The sequence below is a fragment of the Sinohyriopsis cumingii genome, unplaced genomic scaffold (assembly GCF_028554795.1).
Source record: "Sinohyriopsis cumingii isolate HCF-2022 unplaced genomic scaffold, ASM2855479v2 utg001397l, whole genome shotgun sequence".
Classification (NCBI taxonomy): domain Eukaryota; kingdom Metazoa; phylum Mollusca; class Bivalvia; order Unionida; family Unionidae; genus Sinohyriopsis; species Sinohyriopsis cumingii.
The window spans coordinates 65,276-86,855 of NW_028315993.1; the positions used below are offsets into that span (position 1 = coordinate 65,276).

General features: G+C 37.8%; 1 protein-coding gene across 1 annotated transcript in view; it reads right to left on the minus strand.

The window, feature by feature from the left end:
• LOC149772526 (uncharacterized) overlaps positions 1 to 21,580 on the minus strand; it is a gene marked incomplete at its 3' end in the record, with an annotated part of 164,136 nt that overhangs the window by 49,889 nt on the left and 92,667 nt on the right. The window contains exon 6 of the mRNA XM_089947642.1: positions 10,731 to 10,997. Within this exon, the coding sequence (XP_089803768.1) occupies positions 10,731 to 10,997 (267 nt within the window). The remainder of the gene's footprint in view (positions 1 to 10,730; positions 10,998 to 21,580) is intronic.

Consider the following 21,580-nt stretch of genomic DNA (forward strand, 5'->3'; position numbering starts at 1 on the left):
TACTTAATTTGGCATATAACAACATACTGTTTACACAGTTTATGACTGAATAATGCACATTAAACAACTTTGTTGATAGTGTAAGAAGAATAATGATATGAGATAAACTTCTGTATAGAGGTTACCTGTGTAATAAGGCTAATTTTGCATTTTTCCAAGGGTGGTTACTTTTGACAGGTTATATATATATATATATATATATATATATATATATACCATATCTTGATCTTGTCATGCTGGAAAACAAGTCCAGAAATGAGATTCAAGCCTGAGGCAGCAATTGTAAACATTTTGTTGAAGTAAAAAGTTTATAAAGTTTGCTTGAACCTTATTACTTTCAACAATTTCAGACACTACAGTTCCAAACCCTATGTTGCTCAATGGATTATTGCTACATCTCAACTTGATTTAATCTATAAAATAAAAATAAATTCGTATCGGCTGCCACAACCACAAGGGCTCGTATCATTGCTTATAATTTGTAAATCATGTGTACTGTGTAACACAATATAGTACACGGATGACTGATAATTAACTTGTAAGCAACGATATGAATCTATGTGGTGGTGGCAGTGATCACATTTCCCATCATGCGAGGTGAACAAATCAGCACATGATATCCAATAGGCTTATGGTCAATCTGTACTCAAGTTGTTTCATACCCAGTATAAATTGGTCGTTTCATACCCAGTAGAAATAGGTCGTTTCGTACCCAATGTGATGGTCATTTCTTACCCAAGGTGATAGACAATTCGTACCCATTATTGTACACGGTCAAATATACCATATTGTCAAATTTGCCACTCCCTCTCTAATTACAAACTCATATTTTGTCTAATAAACTGTTCCTGCCATAACAATTGCATGAGTAAAGCAAATCTCAAATTAAAATTGCATAGACAGTTTTAGTATTGTCACTGAATAATATTACCTATCCATCTATATTCACAATGCAAAAAAAGGACAAAGTTGACCAGGTTTAAATAATTGAACAAGTCCTTTCCTTTGCAGTCGTTCAAATCAACAAACATTCCAGTTTTTTCTTGGTTTTATTCAGTAATGATTATCATGACTGAAAGAATTACAAATGTTTAGCCACCAAGGGCAAATATAAATTTGGTGATCTTTGAATAATGTGCAGAAAGCAGATAAAAAGGTGCTGCTTAATTAGGTTTGTTGTCTCAAATGACCAGTACTGGTATTATTTTGCAACTTTTGTCGACTTGTTACTCCCTGGTACTCAAACTGTTGACCGTGGTAAACAATCCCGACTGACAAGAAATTGTTTCTAGACTGCCAGCCTCTGGTCGAAATCTTCTATTTAAAGTAACTGAGTTGTATTCTCCACTCTCACTCAGTAAGAATAGTTATGTTGGTCCCCGTGACTGCAGAGAATAACCTTTGAGTACAACTTAAATGATCATATGTATGAAGTACTGGACTAAAAATTACACATGTGCAGACATTTAGATAGCGTTTGCAATGTTGTATCGGGGGCCCTGAGTGGCCGAGTGGTCTAAAGCGCTATCCATTACGGATCACTGCCATCTCACCTCTGACTGAGTGGGTTCGAGTCTAGGATTCGGCCAATGTGGGTATGTGAGAAAGCTTGCCAGTTGCTTCTTTTGGGTCCGTGGTTATTTCCAGGGTTTTCCCGGGTTCTTGGTCCACCATTAATGCTGGCCGCCATGCATAGCCTATCATGTACTGAAAAATGGCTTTAAACCCCACAACAACAACAGTGTTGTATCAGTTTACATATATTAGATGATACAGGCAAAACAAATGGAACAGTAAAGTTTAAACAAATTCTGTCCTCTAATGGATTTGGCTGTATGTTGATAGGTCAAGAACTGGTGATAGAAACACTTTTCTAGCTTTGTTCAGACAATGTCTGCATAATTCCTCTTGTTAGAGACAGGGAAAGTTGGCCACAGGGAAATTGTTTTTTTTTTCTGAAAGCGAAATTCAAAGAAAGCCACCACTACCGGCAGGACCAGTCCCCCCAGCAGTGTACACAACCAGAACCAACTGCCTACCAGCCCGCCTTGCCACCATTTAATACCACCTAACAAAGGTAATCATAGATTAATCAAAAGGGAATAGTAAGTTTTCATTAAACCTTCAGGTACCAAAATTCTGTGCCATTTTTCACATTTCTATTAACTCTACATCAAATCTACTAAATTAACCCATAATTATTATAAACCATCACCTATTTAACCTTTAAACTTGTAACTTAAATTAATATAACGCCATTTACCAAATATTCCATCATTCCTACCAGTTAAGAAAATTGATTTGTGAAGCTGAAATAATATTATTTTAAAAACGCAACACGTGCTAGGATCCATGCTAGCACCCACCTGGCTGGTATTCTTACACGTTAACAATTATTGTTAACCACTGAGATTTACCGTCATGTGAAACAAAGACAACATTTCAACCGCATTATAATCAATTTCAATCTATTGTAAAATGTCTTAGATCAATATTAATAAAAAATGAATAACTATTTAAATAAAACACTAATAAGAGTATAATTATCAACCTTAAAACTAATATACAAAGTAATTTTTACTACGCCTGAATAAACTAAATGCACGCACTAGGTTCTCAAGCGCCTTTTGATTTCATTCACTAAATACGAAGTTTTCATGATTAGAATCACAACTATGAAAGATTCAATAACCTAGGTAAAGGCTTGATATTGATGTAGGTAGAAATTAGTTTTTAAAGCACATAAAAAAATTCTTCCGTGATAAATAATTACACAACTATAACAATTGGACTTTTTTCACATAAAATAAATGTGTACCAAAAATGGTAAATATTAAAACATTCACTACATTGCTTAACAGTTCACAGGCAGGCTTATGTGTATAGGGTCGACTAGGTAACAGGTGTTTTATTTATAGCGCGCTGCACTTTGTAACTATGCTCTATGAGGTAAAGTGTTAAAACAAATTCTGTCCTCGAAAGGATTTGGCTGTACGTTCATAGTTAAGAACTGGGTGATAGAAACACTTTTCTAGCTTTGTTCAGACAATGTCTGCATAATTCCTCGTTGGAGACAGAGAATGTTGGCCACAGGGAAAAAAAAAATTCTGAAAGCAAAATTCAAAGAAAGCCACCACTACCAGCTGGACCAGTCTGCCCAGCAGTGTACACAACCAGCCCCACGGACTACCAGCCCGCCTTGCCGCCATTTAATCTAATATTACCTTTATTAGGTATTATTAATCAAAAGGGGAATAGTAAGTTTTTATTAAACCTTCGGGTACCATTATTCTGTGCCGTTTTTCACATTTCTATTAACTCTACATCAAATCTACTAAATTAACCCATACTTATTCTAAACCATCACCTATTTAACCTTTAAACTTGTAACTTAAATTAATATAATGCCACTTACCAAACATTTAATCATTCCTACAGTTAAGAAAATTGATTTGAGACGCTGACATAATAATCTTTTAAAAACGCAACAGGCACTGGGAACCATGCTAGCACCCACCTTAACGGTATTCTTACACGCTAACAATTATTGTTAAGCACTGAGATTAAGCGTCATGTGAAGTAAACACAACAATTCAACTGCAATATAATGAATTTCAATCTATCGTAAAATCTCTAAAATCAATATTAATCAAAATTGAATAACTATTTAAATAAAACACTAACAAGAGTATAATTATCAAACTTAAAATAACATACAAAGTAAATTCACCGAACAAAGAACATAAATTTTACTACACCTGAATAAACGAGACTCGCACACTAGGTTCTCAAGATTACAGATTTGGTACCTTTTCCAAAACCTCCACAGGCTATCAGATTAGACAAACACGTAGGAAGGGATAATTGGCTCAAACAGTTGAATCAACTGATATCGAGATCATAAACACTAGGTACCATACTAACACCCATTGTAGCAGCATTACCTCATGACAATAAAACTATTGTAAACAAAGTGAGTATATCTGCAACAAGCCATTGAAACATATAACTAGCCGTAATATATTCAAATAATTCAAATATTACAGTATCCTACACTATATTAACTAAACCAAAGTAAAAACAATAAATGCATAACACACAAATAATTTAAAGCAAATCAATAAATAAATAACAAAACTAAAAGTAAAAAAACTAAACACTCAAACATATAAAACCTCACTTTAGGAAAATTAAGTTGGATAGGAGAAAATACAACCACTCAAACAAAATGGCCAAAACCCTAACTCCAAACAGGACCCCTAATGACCCCTGTGGAAGCCACCAAAAAACTAGGCCAAACAATCGACCCATAACATATAGTGGGAGCATAGACACCAGCCCAACCACCACCACTGACACCTTAGTCAGAACATTAAATTTTACAGTCACGAGCCCCCCCCCCCAACAGATGAACTCACCCAAGCTAGCTGCATTTCAAACTCAACTACTCCCTTTATCTCACACGTCACTTTTCCCAAATTACGCCCGAGTACAGGACCAGAAAATATTGACCTTAACGACACACTCCCGATTCTAATTAATGACTCAGCAAGAACAGAAGTAACACAAGTCAAACTCTCGATATACGAAATCAACCGAAATCTTTCATTAACAACCGTTGGAAAACCATGAATGACAATCAGAATTACCAAAACAAACTTGCATAATGAAACTGATAACCCCCACCAAAACCTACAAAATCCAAAATCCAGGAAAATCATACAGCAATAGAATCAATATCTCATTCAGCAACCTCACAATTTGTCACAACTATAAACCACACAAAAAAATAAGGAAACCATTCATTGCAGCCAAACCCCATGGCCGCCAAAATACACCAAATCCATATAAAAAGAACAAAGGGAAATGACAGAATTCTTAGATAGTTTAGATAGTCGATTTTGGAACAAAAAAGTGAAAAAGCAAGTTTCTAAACAAAAATACTTAGGTAGAGGGAAGCTACCCATGAAAGAACTAAACAAAGAAATGCAACCCAAAACAAACCCACTAAAATTAACTAACTAGGAGCGAAATCTAACCAAAATAACCATAAACAACACTAACGAAAAGGATTTAAACAGGCAAACCCAAAATCATAAACCACAAAAACGAAACCAATTACCGAAACACCAAACAGATAAACAGGGGACAAAATCAAACGCCAAACCAGACCCAACACACAGAGCAAAACCCAAGAATAGGCAAAAAATTTCACTCCATCAATCTCACAATCTTAATCTTAAGCAAAACTCAAAATTCATCAACCTAAACCAAAATAACAAAGCAAGCGAACTCACAAAGGCCCATGGAGGGGAGTTCTCATTCATCAGACCCAACACAAACTATATAATAATCAGATGCAGCACAATCCAACAAGTAAATAAGTATATGGAAATTGAACAAATTGCAAAAATTAGAGTTGCTATAACTAGACATGCACCGCTCCAGTGGCCTAGTGGTTAGAGCGTCCGCCTCAGATGCGGGAGGTCGTGGGTTCGATCCCCGGCCGAGTCATACCAAAGACTTACAAAAACGGTACTAACAGCTGCCTCGCTTGGCGCTCAGCATTAAGAGGTTAGTGTAAGTTTTTGTAAGTCTCTGGTATGACTCAGCCAGAGATCGAACCCACAACCTCCCGCATCCGAGGCGGAAGCTCAAACACAAGATAGTCTTAACGAAATAGGATGGTGGGCAGATAAATGGGGGCCAACCAAGAAACGCTTTTAACAATATATAAGCAAAAATATATTATGGATGCCAAGTCTATGCTTCAGCTAACCAAATATCACTTAGTAAACTAGATTCCATATAATATAAGGCACTAATCATTTGCACTGGGGCACTCAACTCAACCTCCCTAGAAGAGCTCCAAATACTGACAGGAGAACTACCACTGCAACTAAGAAGAAACAAAAGCATATTAAGAAGCAACTTCTTGAACCACTTAATTCAAAAACTGCTAAATAACAAACATATAATAGAGTTTATGTGGGTGCCCTGATATATCGGACTAGTAGGTAAGGATAAAGTAGATACTACAGCATCCAAGAACTGTATAGCATCACCAGAATTAAAATTGACAATAAGTGGCAACAACAATGTGATAGCAGCAACAAGGGACGCAAGCTATAATCAATATTAAATAAGGTCGCAAGACATACCAACTCACCACAACTCGTTAGAAGTCAGGATCAAAAACTGATCAATACGTAAGGCAAAACTAAATTAGCCAGCAGCTTTGGGAAATATTTGACAATCAACATAAACTCAAATGCCCACACTGTCCACTCCAAGAAGACTTAGAACATGTTTTTTAACACCTGCCATAAGAATGGAACCCAAAGAAATAGGTTTAGGACTAAACAACATAAAATATGGTTCCCACTGACCTATCCGGATTTCCTCAAAGAAAAAAAACTTAAATAAGGATATTACTTACAAAAATATTATAAACTTCCTCACCAACTTTGGGAAAAAAGGGGATTTAAACAAAACTGTATGACCCGCTAAACAATAAATAAATGCCATTCAATTAATTACAACTAGGGGACAGGCTAACAAACAAATTGTAAGGAACAACAAGACCAGATGTCTTTGACATGTCGTAACGACCCGAATATTCGGCAAAGATGTCTTATCAAAATATATTTATCCTGAAAATACCATCACATAAATAACTCTATCCACAAGCAGGGATAATAATCGAAACAAAACGATTCCCAGCCTACCAAAATTAGTAGACAGGCTAACAAACCTAAAATTACGGAATAAATAAGAACAGATGTCTCTGACAAGGCTTAGCGACCCGCGTATTCGGCAAAGCTATCTGACTTATCAAAACAGATTTAGCCTGAAAATAAAATAGCATCACAGAAATAAAACAAAATAGAAACATTTATCATAACTAGTAGACAGGCTAATAAACTTAAAATTAAGGAATAAGTAAGATCAGAGGTCTTTGACATGTCTTAGTGACCCGAGTATATGGCAAAGAGATCTGTCTTAAATAGACTTCGCCTAAAAATACAATAGCAACATACTAATAGCTTCATCCAAAAACCTAGGGAAAAAATCAAACATGAAGATAGATTAGCAATTACTTAGCCCAACCATAAACCTTTAAAACAAAATAATGATTTATTTTTCTAGGGCACCACAATCATATAACATGAAATTAAGGACACTAACATCTTTTCCTACCGCAGATTATCTGTAGTATAACAAATGCAACTGCACGAAGGCACGGCCTCTCCTCGAGGCACTAAAAACAATTAGAACACCTAGATAAGACCCAAAAAACTAGAAAATATAAGGTGGTCTAAAATGTCCAAGACGATCAAGTCCCGTTGCACAAGGTGGCAAAGTCTATCAAGATAGCAAAACTTACTATAACCCAAAAATTAATACATATAATGTGGTCCAAACCCCAAGGACTGCGCAATGTGATAACCAAATACCTAGAGAAACTAGTTAGGATCATAAACTTTAAAAATGTATGAGGTGGTCCAAACCCCAAGGACCATCAGACCTGGCTTGCACAAAGTGGTGCACCGTCAAGCCTAGGAAAGTTTAAATAAACCATACACAAATGAGTGAACCCAATCCAAGAACCACCTCACCCAAATCAGATTCAATAGATAAAGTTTAAATAACCCTACAGACTATCACTAAGCGATCAATGGTGCTGTACTATCATTACAAAACAAAACAGCACATATATCTCCAAAACTCCGTCAAGACGACAATTCATTAACTTTCTGGCAAGTGAGTCAAAACTTTACACCCTGGATAAACCCTGGATAAACCAAGGTGCCTTCCTAGTGAGCAGGCTCCACCCTGACCGAACCTTCCTCCTCGCCACTGCCGGACATTTAATTATGAAACGTGCATAGCACATATTAAATATATGAAGAGAGAGGCACTTTTTCTTCTTCACGAACAATTAATTAACCCTCCGCATGGGAATAACAGACTTGGTGTCCCGATGTGACCTCATAGTGGTGCCCAACCTTTACTGACATCACATACTGCTTGGTTGACATCTAGGGCAGGTAATGCAGACTGAACTGCTACCTTTAACTTGAGTGTATGCTGGGTCTATCCCCACTAGAATATAGCCTTACATTCGGGTCGTTAGGGTCTATGAAGCCAGTCATATTGACCGAAGACCTGACGGCTCAATTAAATAATGTATTTTATGCTCAGTAGTGCTGGGGGGGGGGATGTGGTTTAGTCTGCTTATGGACATTAACCAGACGTGCATGCCCATTTGGGCGAAAAGGTCTATAATTTAAATGATAATAATGATGATTCCCCACTCTCCAAAGTGGAGGTCGTGGATTTTGTTCAGTACTCACGATTAGAATCACAACTTTGAAAGATTTAATAACTTAGGTAAAGGCTCGGATATTGATGTAGGCAGCAATTAGTTTTTATAAAACATCAAAATTAAATGACTTAGTGATGTAGACAGACAAAGAACTTGTGAATTTAACATATATTTACTTCTGTATTTTAAAGCTATATATGTAATGTTTTAAATAACTGATTAAGTTTAGGCACGCTTGGATTATAGCAGCAAACAATATATATATATATATAATGCACTCCGGGTAATATGGCATGCATCTGTCACCAGGGCAATGACTGAAAATGAATATGTAAGAGCTTAAAATAAAATATGTAGAAAATAAAATGGTGGTTAAATTTGTACTTAAATGTGTGCAATAAATGATTCTAGTTTTGTGTACAAATGACCATAGCATTGGGTACAAAATAACCAAACGACATGGGTAAGGAATGATCTGCTTTGTGTTCAATGAAACGTAACTGTTGCCATTCCTGCTATTTTCCCAAATGATCTGAATATTCCCTTTTATTATTCTGAACTGTTAAAACTTTTTAATAGGTGCAATGTAACTTTCGTCCTGACCCGTACCTTGTTAGATGAAAATTATAAAAAAATAAATACCCTGATCAGACATTTTGTATCATAAAATATGTGCAGTTTAAAGCATCTGAAGTACTCCTGTTAAGTTAGTGTGGTACCCCGACCAACTCCAACGAATCTAAAACAGAATCAGGATTCGAATCAGGAACAGACAAGCCAGTATCTGGATTTTACCGCAAACAATCATAGTTCTGTAATTTCTGCTTTCATTCCGTATGTCTGTATTTTATGGGTCATTTCCATAAAAAAAAAAAAAACTTACTGCAAAATTGTAATGGTTGGCAGGTCCACAACTTATGTCTTAACTTCCACTGAAAGAATTTACCATATAAATGAATAATTCAGTAATTCTGATTCAAAAGGGTTACAGTCATGAACTTCTATTCAGGAAACAATAGTCCAACAAATGAGATTGCATCACCCTTTCATAGTTCTGCTTGTGTGAGAAGGTGGGGATTGCTAATGGATGTGAACAACTTCCATCCAATTGGGGGGCGAAATATCTCTACCTCGTGAGTATTGACAGTTTCCTCCACTCAGACAGTGTCAACCGTCCAACCCTTGATGTAATGGGTGATATATGTACTCCAGAAAGAACCATGGACACTACAATATGGAAGTTAGCAACAAGTCTATGTACATACAGGTGGACTGACAAATGGTGGTAACATACATATGTACAGCTTGGCGGATCAAAAGGTGTGATAACATGCTTACATTCAGACAGGCTAGTGGATGAAAAGATGTGGTAACATGCTTACATTCAGACAGGCTGGTGGATGAAAAGATGTGGTAATATGCTTACATTCAGACAGGCTGGTGGATTGAATGATGTGGTAACATGCTTACATATAGACATATAATTTTGCACGAATGCATTACCCCAGACACAAAAAACATGTGCTATGTACACATGACTGTGCTATAAGATTGCTGGCATTTAGCCATACATGGCTGCAAATACGCCTACTATATGCTCAACTTAGTTTTGTAATATGCAATGTCCATATGACACCATAGCTCTTTGAATCAGATTTAGAATATGTCCTGTTTTTTAATTAAATAAGGACTGCAAATAATATTTAAACCACTGAGTTGTGTCATGCCATATAAAAAGTATTCCTTCTGACAATCAAAAGAACATACCTCAAGGTATCATTATAATATATTGAAAGTCATGTCTCGTACAAGTTAGCCCCCCCCCATAATCAAAACAAGTCTTCAATATAACACTGAAGTCTCTCCATTCAGTCTTACACGCACATCCAAGATCATTTAGTAACTGTAAAACTGACATTCATAAAATTTGTACACTGAAATGACAAACTAGAATCTCGAGCATTTTCAGGATCTGACTACGTGTAACATCCCAACACCAATATATGTCATATGAGTCTCAACCATTCCCAGCAAATTTTATCCTGGCATTAACACCCCAACATCAACACTCAATCATTTTAATCATTTTCAATATATGACCCTGGTATAACATCCCAACACCAATATATTTCATTTGAGTCTCAACTATTTTCAAGGTCTGACCCTGAGACAACATCCCAACAAAAACTATATCATATGAATCTCAAGAAATGTCAAGATCTGACTTTGGTGTAACATCCCAACACCAATATATGTCATATGAATAAGATGAAGAATATAGGCTGTTGTATATTTGTTCATGTGATTAAACAAAAAGTCCACAAATAGGGACGGTCTACCTTCAAGGTGTACTTTTGTTCATAGTACCTACACATAAGGTTCATGGATAATGATGGCCTACCTTCGTGCTGTGCTATCCATTCCCCAGTGTCCAGAGAGATTTTGCAACAATGTTTATATACATCGATTCCCTCTGTACTCATCCTCTCAGATATATCAACGTGATGTCCAAGGAGGCGCTTTGTTAATGTTGTCTTTCCGACCCCAAACTGACCAACCACCATGACTCTGCAGTTATAAACTTTCTCCTTTCCATCTCGCAGAGCCTTTTTGTACAACATAAGGGATTCATTATCCATATGAAGGATCTCCACAGGAATAATAGGGTCTGCAAACAGACATTTTCAACAACATATGGATTAAGTGAGAAAAAAATGTAAAACAGTGTTTCTTTTCATAAAGTTGTAATACAATTAAGGGGTAAAAATGACAAACAATATTCACTCTCTTCTAGGTACATGCACTACCGGTAGTGTTAAAAGAATTAGCAAACCCTTGTACCATTTGACCTCTTTGAACCTTATCTGGTATATCCATATACAACTGTGAAACTTTTAACAACATTGCAGGAATGAAGTTTCATTTTGCTGTCTTATAGCATAATGTTTGTTTCTATATTGATAATATGCATTGTGTTGTTTTGAGAAAGTCCACTTTTCATCATTTGGTGTAGTGGGGGAGGAGGATGCCAGGCTAATCTGAGACTTTGCCACTAATAAATAATCTTCCATGGACGAAAAACATAGGAAGTATTTAAAAGGATGTTTAGACGCTTGCAACTTAAATGTTTCATCTATACAGCCAAGTTTTAATCATACAACAATAATAACTATTATGTCTTTATGGCAGCACTCTACATTCAGTATATACTTCTGAGAGAGGGCCTGGTATAATACAAGTTGTTTGTATTGGCAACGTACACACTGGAGATTGTGACTTTAATTTCCCTACATCTATGGTCATGCCTTTAAAATGTTACTTCACTTTCTTCTGTTAGGAAACCATTATTTCCTAGAAAATATGTTTCTTTGAGAATACTAACCCAATCATAATACTATCAGAGTACTACTACTACCGCTCAGATCATGCCCTCCCAGACACTATGTTTAGCTAAAGGGAGCTAAAAAGTGTATGCTGGCCTATGTGAGTCAGACAGAGTGATCTCCACTTAGGTACAAGACCTGCCAGCAAAGCCTGCAAACGTATCTGTTACTACTGAAGCACATGGCACAGTCTATGGATGTAACTATGGGGAAGGTGGGAGGGTGTATGTGTATTAGCATTGGGTAAGTATTCATGAAGAAACATATTTTAATAGGAAAAATTGGTTTCTTCTTCAGATAAGTTATCCAGTCATAATACCTTAGGATAATATGTAAGAGGTGGAAGTAGGTACATCCCCTTACCCATGTGATATTGTCCCCAGTACCCTACAGTTGAGACAGCTTCTAGATAAACCGGCTGGAAGGGACACCATCTGAACAGGCACGGTTTCAAAAGGGAAACACCCACCCACCCCAGCAAAATCCAGTGGAAATAGAGAAGCCGCATCTTAAGAAGCTGTCAATCAATCTAAAGGGTGACCTGTTGAGCTGCAAATATAGGTCCTACCATTTAGAACTGTGCCCTCTGGGATGACAAACTTTGATGATACAAGCCAGAGAGAGAATGGGCACTCTGATCTCCATCCCACAGCCTGAATGATTTGGTTAACAAACAGTTCTGTCTTAAATCTCACTTAACTCATTCAGCCCCAGACCCATTATCAGTATCACTGCTGCTATGCCCCAGCAGCGCTAAGCTGTGTCTAGCTGCGTGTGCCCCAGAGTTTTTACCTGTTTGAAAAATTTTGTAAACATCGTGCACATGCATTCACTCTTACCTTAATTTCTCTGCTTATATCCAATTAAAATCCAAGAAAGTTTCACCATTTATTGCAAATGAATTTGTCTACACAGTGATGTATTCTTCGGACGATTCAATCTCAGAAACTTCTATGTCCGAATCGAAATCTCACAAAATATCCAACTGCCGAACATATCGTTCCTCAGCTTGCTCAGTATTTTCAAGATCAAACCCGAGAAACTCCTCATTTTTGCTCTCATCAAAAATCACTCTTACGTCCGCCATCATTTACGATTTTTCATGACCAGATCACGTATAGTTAAACCGCTTTCAAAACATGAGCCCTTAGCTTCTGAACAATTCAAATTTCCGCAAATGAAAGTAAAATCATTTCTGATTGGTTTAATAGTTGTTAGTTCTTGGAATAAACCCATTTCTAACCAAAGACGTTGAATGTAACACACTTTACAGACGTGATCGGGGCTTAAAGGGTTAATCGTAGTGCGTTTATTCCACTCACAGATAAGACGAAATTATAGTTTTGATGAAATGTGACCTGGTTCTTGCCACTGTCATATCTGGTCACATGACCATGACATCAGGTCCAATAGTCATGTGATATCATCAATAAACCCCCTTCCAATGCTTTTGTAGAAAACTTTGAAAATACTGTTTGACAAATTACAAAAGGACACACAATTTTCGACATATTTATTCTGAGAGCAATGACCAGATACCTGTTGATGTTACAACCTGGACAAAGCCGGATTCATCCAGCAGTGAGCTTGTCAAGGTTGTGTCAAAGTAATACAACACAAACACCATTGTCCTGTGCTCTACAACATTAGAATGTGGTTTACTGTTGATATCACATGACTACTGGTATGCTCAGGAAAAAACTATGTATGGTCAAACTTGTATCTGACACCAGTCATTATTGTGGAAATACAAAAGAAGCAGTTAATAAAATAGTGGTACTTATTGATGACTGAACAAAGTGAACTACAAGTTCATATAAAGTGAAACCTTAAATTAACTATCACATTAATATATTGCTGTTGTTGTTGTTGTGGGGTTCAACGCCAAATATTTTCAGCACATGATAGGCTATGCATGGTGGTCAGTATTAATGGTGGAGGAAGAACCCGGAAAAACCCCAGGAAGAACCAATGACCCACAAAAAGCTACTGGCAAGCTTTCTCACATATCCACATTGGCTGAATCATAGACTCGAACCCACGCAGATGGCAGTGATCCATAACGGAGAGTGCTTTAGACCACTTGGGGCCCCTAAATATATTGTTGTAACGAAGCTAGTGATGTGGTGATATGGAGATATCCCTGTCTAAATATTAGACACACTCACTTGTCAAGCATTGTGCCATATTTGTTCTTGGTTGTGTCTATTCGATTGGAAAAAGGGTCTAGTTCATTGATATATCGACTTGATACTTCAGTGTATTATCTATTCATGGTAGTATTTTTTTCGGTGCAAATGAAACTGAGACCAACAGTATGGTTTAACTTTAGTCACTTCTGCATTAATCTTTTGCTCTCATATAATGTTTTACAGGGGTTGTTTCAAAACAGGTTACTGATCTATATATATATATATATATATATATATATATATATATATATATATATATATATATATATATATATATATATATATATATAAATGGTAGTTGATTAATCGTTCTTAATAAATTGCAATCACAATACTAGAATCGAGTTACTTCAATATGTTAACATTAATTACTATCATTATCACTGGTCTCAAGTGCCAATGGACTTTGAAACCAAAATTGTACTGGTGTTGACGCCGTGCTTGTGCAGTGTTTGTACCATCTACACCACCCTTAACAAGCACAGAAGCAAGAAGAAGAAAAAAGAAGAAAAAAGAAATGGAGGCCCCATGACATGGTTCGGATTACCTATTGTTTTGCAAGAATTGTTGTTCCAATCTGACAAAAGTGAGTAGTCTGGTACCTCAGGTAGCTTACCAGAGTATGTGGGCGAGAGAATACATGTGGCAATTGATGGAAGAAATGGGGAAGGAGAAACTCTGTTCCTCTCTCCTCCATGCCCATGTGTGAAAATAGGGCCAGATGACATGTCATTGCTGAAAATTGACACAGTAAATTATCTGGCAACAAAAATCCCCTTCTCATGTATGCTCCCTAACAGGGTCATGTCAATATAGTCAACTATATCAAGGGCAACTTTTTTACTCTTGCTTTCTCCCATCCTCAATTCAACACCCTAATAGAAATGGAAACCAAAAGGGAGTGAGGGCACAGGAAAATAGCAATGATTCCTAGCAGCATTTCTAGCAAACAAAAATAAATGTGTCAAGTATGGAAGAAGTTAACACAACATTCCCAAGTATGATGGGTCTATAAAGACGTGTAGATGCAAGTTATCAACTTCTAGAAAAGGTATACATAGAGAGAACATTTCTGTATGTGACGTTTTACCAGTGTGCGAGAAAAAAGCATGCAACCGACTTGCCATATTATGTCACCTGGATTGAAAATGCTCCAACAAATACCCAGTAATTATTGCAATCATTAGCACTTGTAGGATGATGTTGCCGTCATAATCACCTATATCTAAGGAGGCGCTGAGGTTAAGTAGAACTGATTAAAGGTGGATGATGGTACTTGATACAAAATCTATACATTTCCTCTATAGCTACCGTGAACTGGATCCCGTCTATTCCGTTGTCAGATCAGCATTTTCTGGAATGTGATTCATCACCTTATCAGTGGGAATTAATCATGAAGTACAATCAACATACATCATTTTGCTCAATTTTGTATATATTTATACGCCATTAGTAGTGGTAATATTATGGAATGCTGGTCAGGCATGAATGGTTGGACTTGATTGGACAGCTTTAGAAGTAATGCTGGTTCACTCTGAATTTCATAGGAATCATCATTCCCATAAATCAGTTGGCCGACATACCAGTCACATAACAGGCTTCGACCAACTGTAAACATAACAAAGTTCATTTATATGGATGGAATGATTTGTTGGCAGTCAGAAAGGCATACCAAAGATGGTATATGCCTTGTGGTCTTGGCTGACTGGTGCAGCATGGTCTAAAGGTTGATACGACTGGTCGGCTATGTGGTTTGTTTGGAAGGTTGAATCACAAGTTGGAGCAAACAGAGTAACCATACACAGATCATTTGTATGGAGAGACAGATTAGCTGGCAGTGGAAACAGCATAACAAAGATAATATATGCTTTACAGTCTGGCCAGCTAGTGCAATACGTTTTGTATGGTCTGTCCATTTGTCCATACTGTATTGATCAAATTGCAAATCTTCATATCCGGCATTTTTTTCCTTAATAATTGTATGCATGGACAAGGTCAAATACTGTAAGTCCTCCTGCCTCATGGGTATGGTAATGTATAATTGTCAGCCATCATACCTCATGTACTAGCAAAGGACACTAGCTTCTCAACATTGGTTACACTCAAGACAAGTCAGTGTGAAATTTTAATGTGTATGGTGCAAACTACTATTAATTCTGTCCACGGAAAATACCACAACAATATTTTTGTGTAAAAGCAAGAAAACTGAACCGTTGGTAGTAAATGGGGGCACCCTAGCGTCAAGGGGAATTAGCATTACAAGACCCCTTGGGCAACTCTAGCGTCAAGGGAAAATTAACATGGAGAAAAATCGTGGGTCAGATTAGCGTCAAGGGAAATTAACATGGAGAAAAATCGTGGGTCACTCTAGCGACAAGGGGAATTTAACATGGAACTATAGTGTGGGTCTGTCTAGCGACAAGGGGAAATTAACATGGGAATAGAGTTTGGGTTTGTCTAGGGACAAGGGGAGATGAATATGGGATTTTTTTTTTAAAATTTAAATTTAAATTTAAATTTTAAAAAAAGGGGTAGGCAATGGAAAGGCTATCTCTTTTCGAGAAATATGGCTGGCCCTGAAAAGGGCCTTTGGGTTTTCTTCTTCTGCTTCTAATTTCTTCTTTTTCTCCACCAAGTTTTTATTTTATCTCCAACACTCTTTCTCTTCTTCTCTTTCTTTTTCTCCTGCTCTTCTTTCTTCTTCTCTTCCTCCTCTTCTTTCTTCCTCTTCTCATTTTCTTCTTCTTTTTCAATCTTTTCGTTCCATTTGCTTATTCTTATTCTTTCCTCTTCATCCTCCTTCTCCTCCTTTATCTCTTTCATGACACCACTAATCTTGTCCTTTACCTTTTTTAAGTTATTAATTTCCATCTTTACACGATGGGGACTATAGGTATAATGGTCTTCAACCAGTCTTATTAACATCTGCTCCATCATTCCTAAGTTGTCTAAAACGTCTTGTAATGTTTGTATTTTGTCCATTTGGTTAGAAGCCATCTTCTTTTTTTATTCTTTGCAGAATGGTTTGAACGACGAATACTATGGGTTCTTATACTTAAAGCGCGTACGTGAAGGAAAACATCCCCCTAAAACGTAAAATTGATCTTACCTAGATCATGACCAAACAACGCGCGAACGTGAAGGAAAACATCCCCCTACTTTTTCATTTCATATAATAAAACCCAAACTATACTTTCTCATTTCATATAATAAAAACCCAAACTATACTCTCCACATACGCTAAGAAACAATAAACAAAATCCATAATCTACTATCCACACAATCTTACGTGAGCGCTTACAAAACCCAAACTATACTCTTCACATACGCTAAGAACAATAAACAAGTCCATAATCTACTATTCACACAATCGTACGTGAGCGGGTACAAACACACAAACACAAACATACAAACACAAACACACAAACACATACGCTAAGAACAATAAACTAATCCATAATCTACTATCCACACAATCGTACGTGAGCGCTTACAGAACCCATACTATACTCTTCACCTACGCTAAGAAACAATAAAGAAACCCATAATCTACTATTCCCACAAACATACCTGAGCTCTTACAAGCACCAACACACAAACACATACCCTCACACTATCTTAAAAAAGAGTTAGTGTTTATAATCACACTACTCTACCTACGCACATTGGCAAATCGATCGTTATTTCTTTTCTAGAGTGTTGGGTAGCCCTGAAAAGGGCTGTTTTTTTTTTTTTTTTTTTTTTTTTGAACTTCATGGACACCTGGTTAATGGTGGCACCTTCCAGGCCTAGCGCCACATACACATCTTGTCCCCCAGTTACTTTTTACCTTTTTGGGGGAGAGAGCAGAGGCAGGATATGTCGCTTCAGAATCCCAATTTTCGCTCTCTGGGATTCTGAAATTTCTTCTTCTTCTCTCCTTTTCCTCCTCTTCCTCTTCTTTGTATCTTCTCTCCTCCTCTTTGTATCTTCTTTCCTCTTCTTCTTTATATCTTCTTTCCTCCTCTTCTTTGGTTCTTCTTTCCTCCTCCTCTCTTATCCTTCCCTCCTCCACAATGGCTTCCGCGGCCAGTTCATTTAATATGCGCCTGGCATATTCCAGATGCACATGAAGTTCCAACAGTTTCTCCAGTCTCGTGTTCATTTTTGGTGTTGATCAATCAACAAGGGTAGCTGGACTGCCGAACGAGTTTCAATTTATAGTGAAAGCGCTGACGTGAACGAAAACATCCCCATAAAACATAAAATTGATCTTACCTAGATCATGACCATAAAACAACGCGCCGACCTAAAAGAAACACTCACTCACTTTTTATGCTACCCATCACTATTTTAATTTTTTTTATAAATCACTTCAATAGACTATCCACATACGCAAAGCAATCCAATCTAACCCCAAATTTACACCTCAAACACCAAAAAAAGACATCATTTTAATCTACTATCCATACCAACTTACTTAACCACTTACAAACACAAACACATACCCTCACATTTTTTTAAAAAAAAGAGTTAGTGTTTATTTTCACACTACTCTACCTACACACACTGGCAAATCGATTGTTATTTCTTTTCTAGAGTATTGGGTAGCCCTGAAAAGGGCTGTTTTTTTTTGTTTGCTATGGCATTCTTTTTTAGTTTCTAAGAATGCGATGTCCTCTGAGGATAGACTTTCTGGCGATAGGTCTGCTTCTTCGGAAAGAGAAGAAGAACTCTTTGGTGTCGATACGACAATCGACAAAGCCTCTGTCAGCTTCAGGCTGCTGCTGCTGCTCTTGTTGTTGTTGCTGCTGTCTCTGAACTCTGTACTTCTCTGTCCATTCTTCTTTTTCCCTGTTCATTTCTTCTCTGAAGAGCTCTTCTATCAGGTCTTCAGTGATTTTTAACATTCTCACATTCTCTATTTCTTCTGGCTTCGGTATCAGACTGTGTCTGACCCTATGCAAATTCACGTAGGCTTCGTTGAGTTTAACTAGTTTGGAGCACATCTTCTTAGGAGGATGAGTCGACAATGGATGGTTAGACTGGAAACAACCCGGTTCTTAAAGTCAAAGCGCGGACGTGAAGGAAAACATCCCCCACACGGTTTTTGAGTCGCAACGTTTAGTGAGTGTCATGAGAGGGATAGTAAGAAATGAAAGAGCATCAATCCAACATTCTTATAGCTAAACAAAAGACAAAGGCATTTTTTTCAAAACACAACATTTTTTATTCAAAAATCACTTAACACTAAACAACAACTCTAACATTTTTAACAATAATCCAACAATATAACATCAAACAATTTTTTCAAAACACAACATTTTTTATTCAAAAATCACTTAACACTAAACAACAACTCTAACATTTTTTAACAACAATGCAACACTAAAAGTTTCTCCACTAGGTAAAGAGGGATAACAGTCTTCCATGGTTTCTAGTAATCTAGGATGACTTCTCTCAAACTGTTGATTTCTATGGTATTATCGAATTCTGCATACAGGATGACGTTCACCGTTTCATCAGGGTCTCGGTCTTTAAACTGAATTTCCACACGAATCTGGCCGGATTTCATAGGGTGGAAATGTCCCTCGTCGCTGCCTTGGTCTGGAGTGAAATCGAAAGCCCACAAAGCGTAGCCTCCTGCATAATCCTCGTACGTAATACCGTGACTGGTATTGGTTCCTAACTGTCCGGTGGCTTCGTACAGGGACAAGTACGATCTCAAGTAACTCTTCTTGGTAAAGTCAGGTTCGAAAGGTCGGGTACACAAGGTCTTGCCATCGCGACTGACTTCGATTTTGGACACGCCAAAGTGTTGAAAGTAGAAAGGATTTTTTTCGGCAGCTCCGTTGAAGGCTGTATTCTCGACGATACCAACGATCAAACGTTTGGGTAACTGTCCTTGGAACAGATGATCTTCGATCATGGATCGCTGTCCCTTGGGAATGGTGAAGGTTTTCACTTCCACGCGTCGTATGGGATACTTGGCGGTCGTTCTGCTCAACGTCTGACTGATGTCGTTTCCCACTTTAGGTAACACTTCCACACGGCGTACGTAGAGTCTGGCTTCTAGGATTTTGGTTTTGTAACCGTCACTATCAGCCATCAAATGGAAAGCGGCACTGCTACGATTCAGTCTCAGGCGGACATCCACCCCGTTCAGCAAATACTTTTCTTGCAACCACATGTCCAAATGCAAACGATCCATCAGTTCTAAACTTGTGTCGGCTCCCGTGATTCTCTTTCTTCGTTCTACAAATCCATCATTGTTGTCTATCTTTTCATCAGTTTCCAATATTTCAAACTTGGTAGGTTCGTCAGCTTCCTATACCACACAGGCATTGAGATGAGTGTTCTTGGCATCTATTCCGTACGTCAAGAGATTTTCCAGGTAGGCACGATAAGGGTAAGTATCCATGCTGCTACTGACCAGTTTGTTATTCAAATACAAGTCCACTCCACTGAACAAGGAATGCATGAAATTGTTGACGGGAGCTACTGCTTCATCGTCTATAGCACCTCCAGTCTTATCTAGAATTTTGACTTTCAGGTACAAGTAACTGCTATTCAGATCGATGTAATCTTCGGGCTGTCCTTTGATTTCAAACTCGATGGGAGCGGAATCGGTCAGTGAGGAGACGGGGTGAAATTCCACCCACTGAGATTCTTGCATCGTCATCATCGTGGGGGGCATGGCAAACAGATCCAGTTCCGTCTTGGAACAAGCGCAAGATTCTCGGTGCATCATTTTTTTCTCTCTCTTTTCTCAATAATCGAAAACGTCTAAGTCTCGAACGGTTCTTCTTTTCTTGGCCTTTCTCGCTTGAAGTCTGGTGAAAGGGTGTTTTCTTCGTCGTCTCTTTCTGCCTTGTCCTTGCTGAATGCCTGACTCGGTAGCGTGCAGGGCATTTATAGGTGTTTCTCGTTGGCCTAAAATGTCTTTGCCCGTTTGAAGCAAGACATTTTTGCCTGCCCTCATGAAGGCTTCTTTAGGGTTTTGTTTGTCGATGATGACATTTTGGAGAAATTCTTTGCCTTGCGTCAGTGCCGCATCTTTCAAGGCGTGCAATCCGCGTGTCACCATCGGTTTCAACACCGGGGCCACCGAACGAAAGGCCGATTTTAACATATCTCCTAAGCCGTGTCCTCGCTGTCGAGCAACCCCTCGGTACACTGGATACATGACTTAAGAGTCGTGAGAGAATCGTTTTCGAAAATGGAGTTTCACCGTGACTTTTCCTTTGGTGAATGGAATATTTTGTCCCAGATCTCCTTTTATAGCAATGTTGACCGTGTCCAAATACGACTTACTGACAAGCAAATAGTGAGGATGGACAAATTCGCGGTGGACGTGGTAAGTGTTTCCATCTTCCTCGTGAGTGTTCGTGGCAGAATCAACTTTGAAAGGAATGACACGCAGTAACGGTACGGAGGTGTGTCCCACCACGTTGTACTCCACCACATCGGAATAGTCCTTGGTTCAGTTCTACCGGGGCACGAAATAACTTGCTAAAAGACTCGTTGTCGTAAACGATGGGTAATTCGTTTTTCTTGATCATGGTCTTTCTCATGTCCATGTCTCCGCCCAACATGTCATACAATTCAGGACAAAATAAAATGGACAGGATTTTACTCCGTTCAAATTTCATCAAGAAGCGACGAGCTGCTTTGTGGTACTCCATGGTGACATTTTT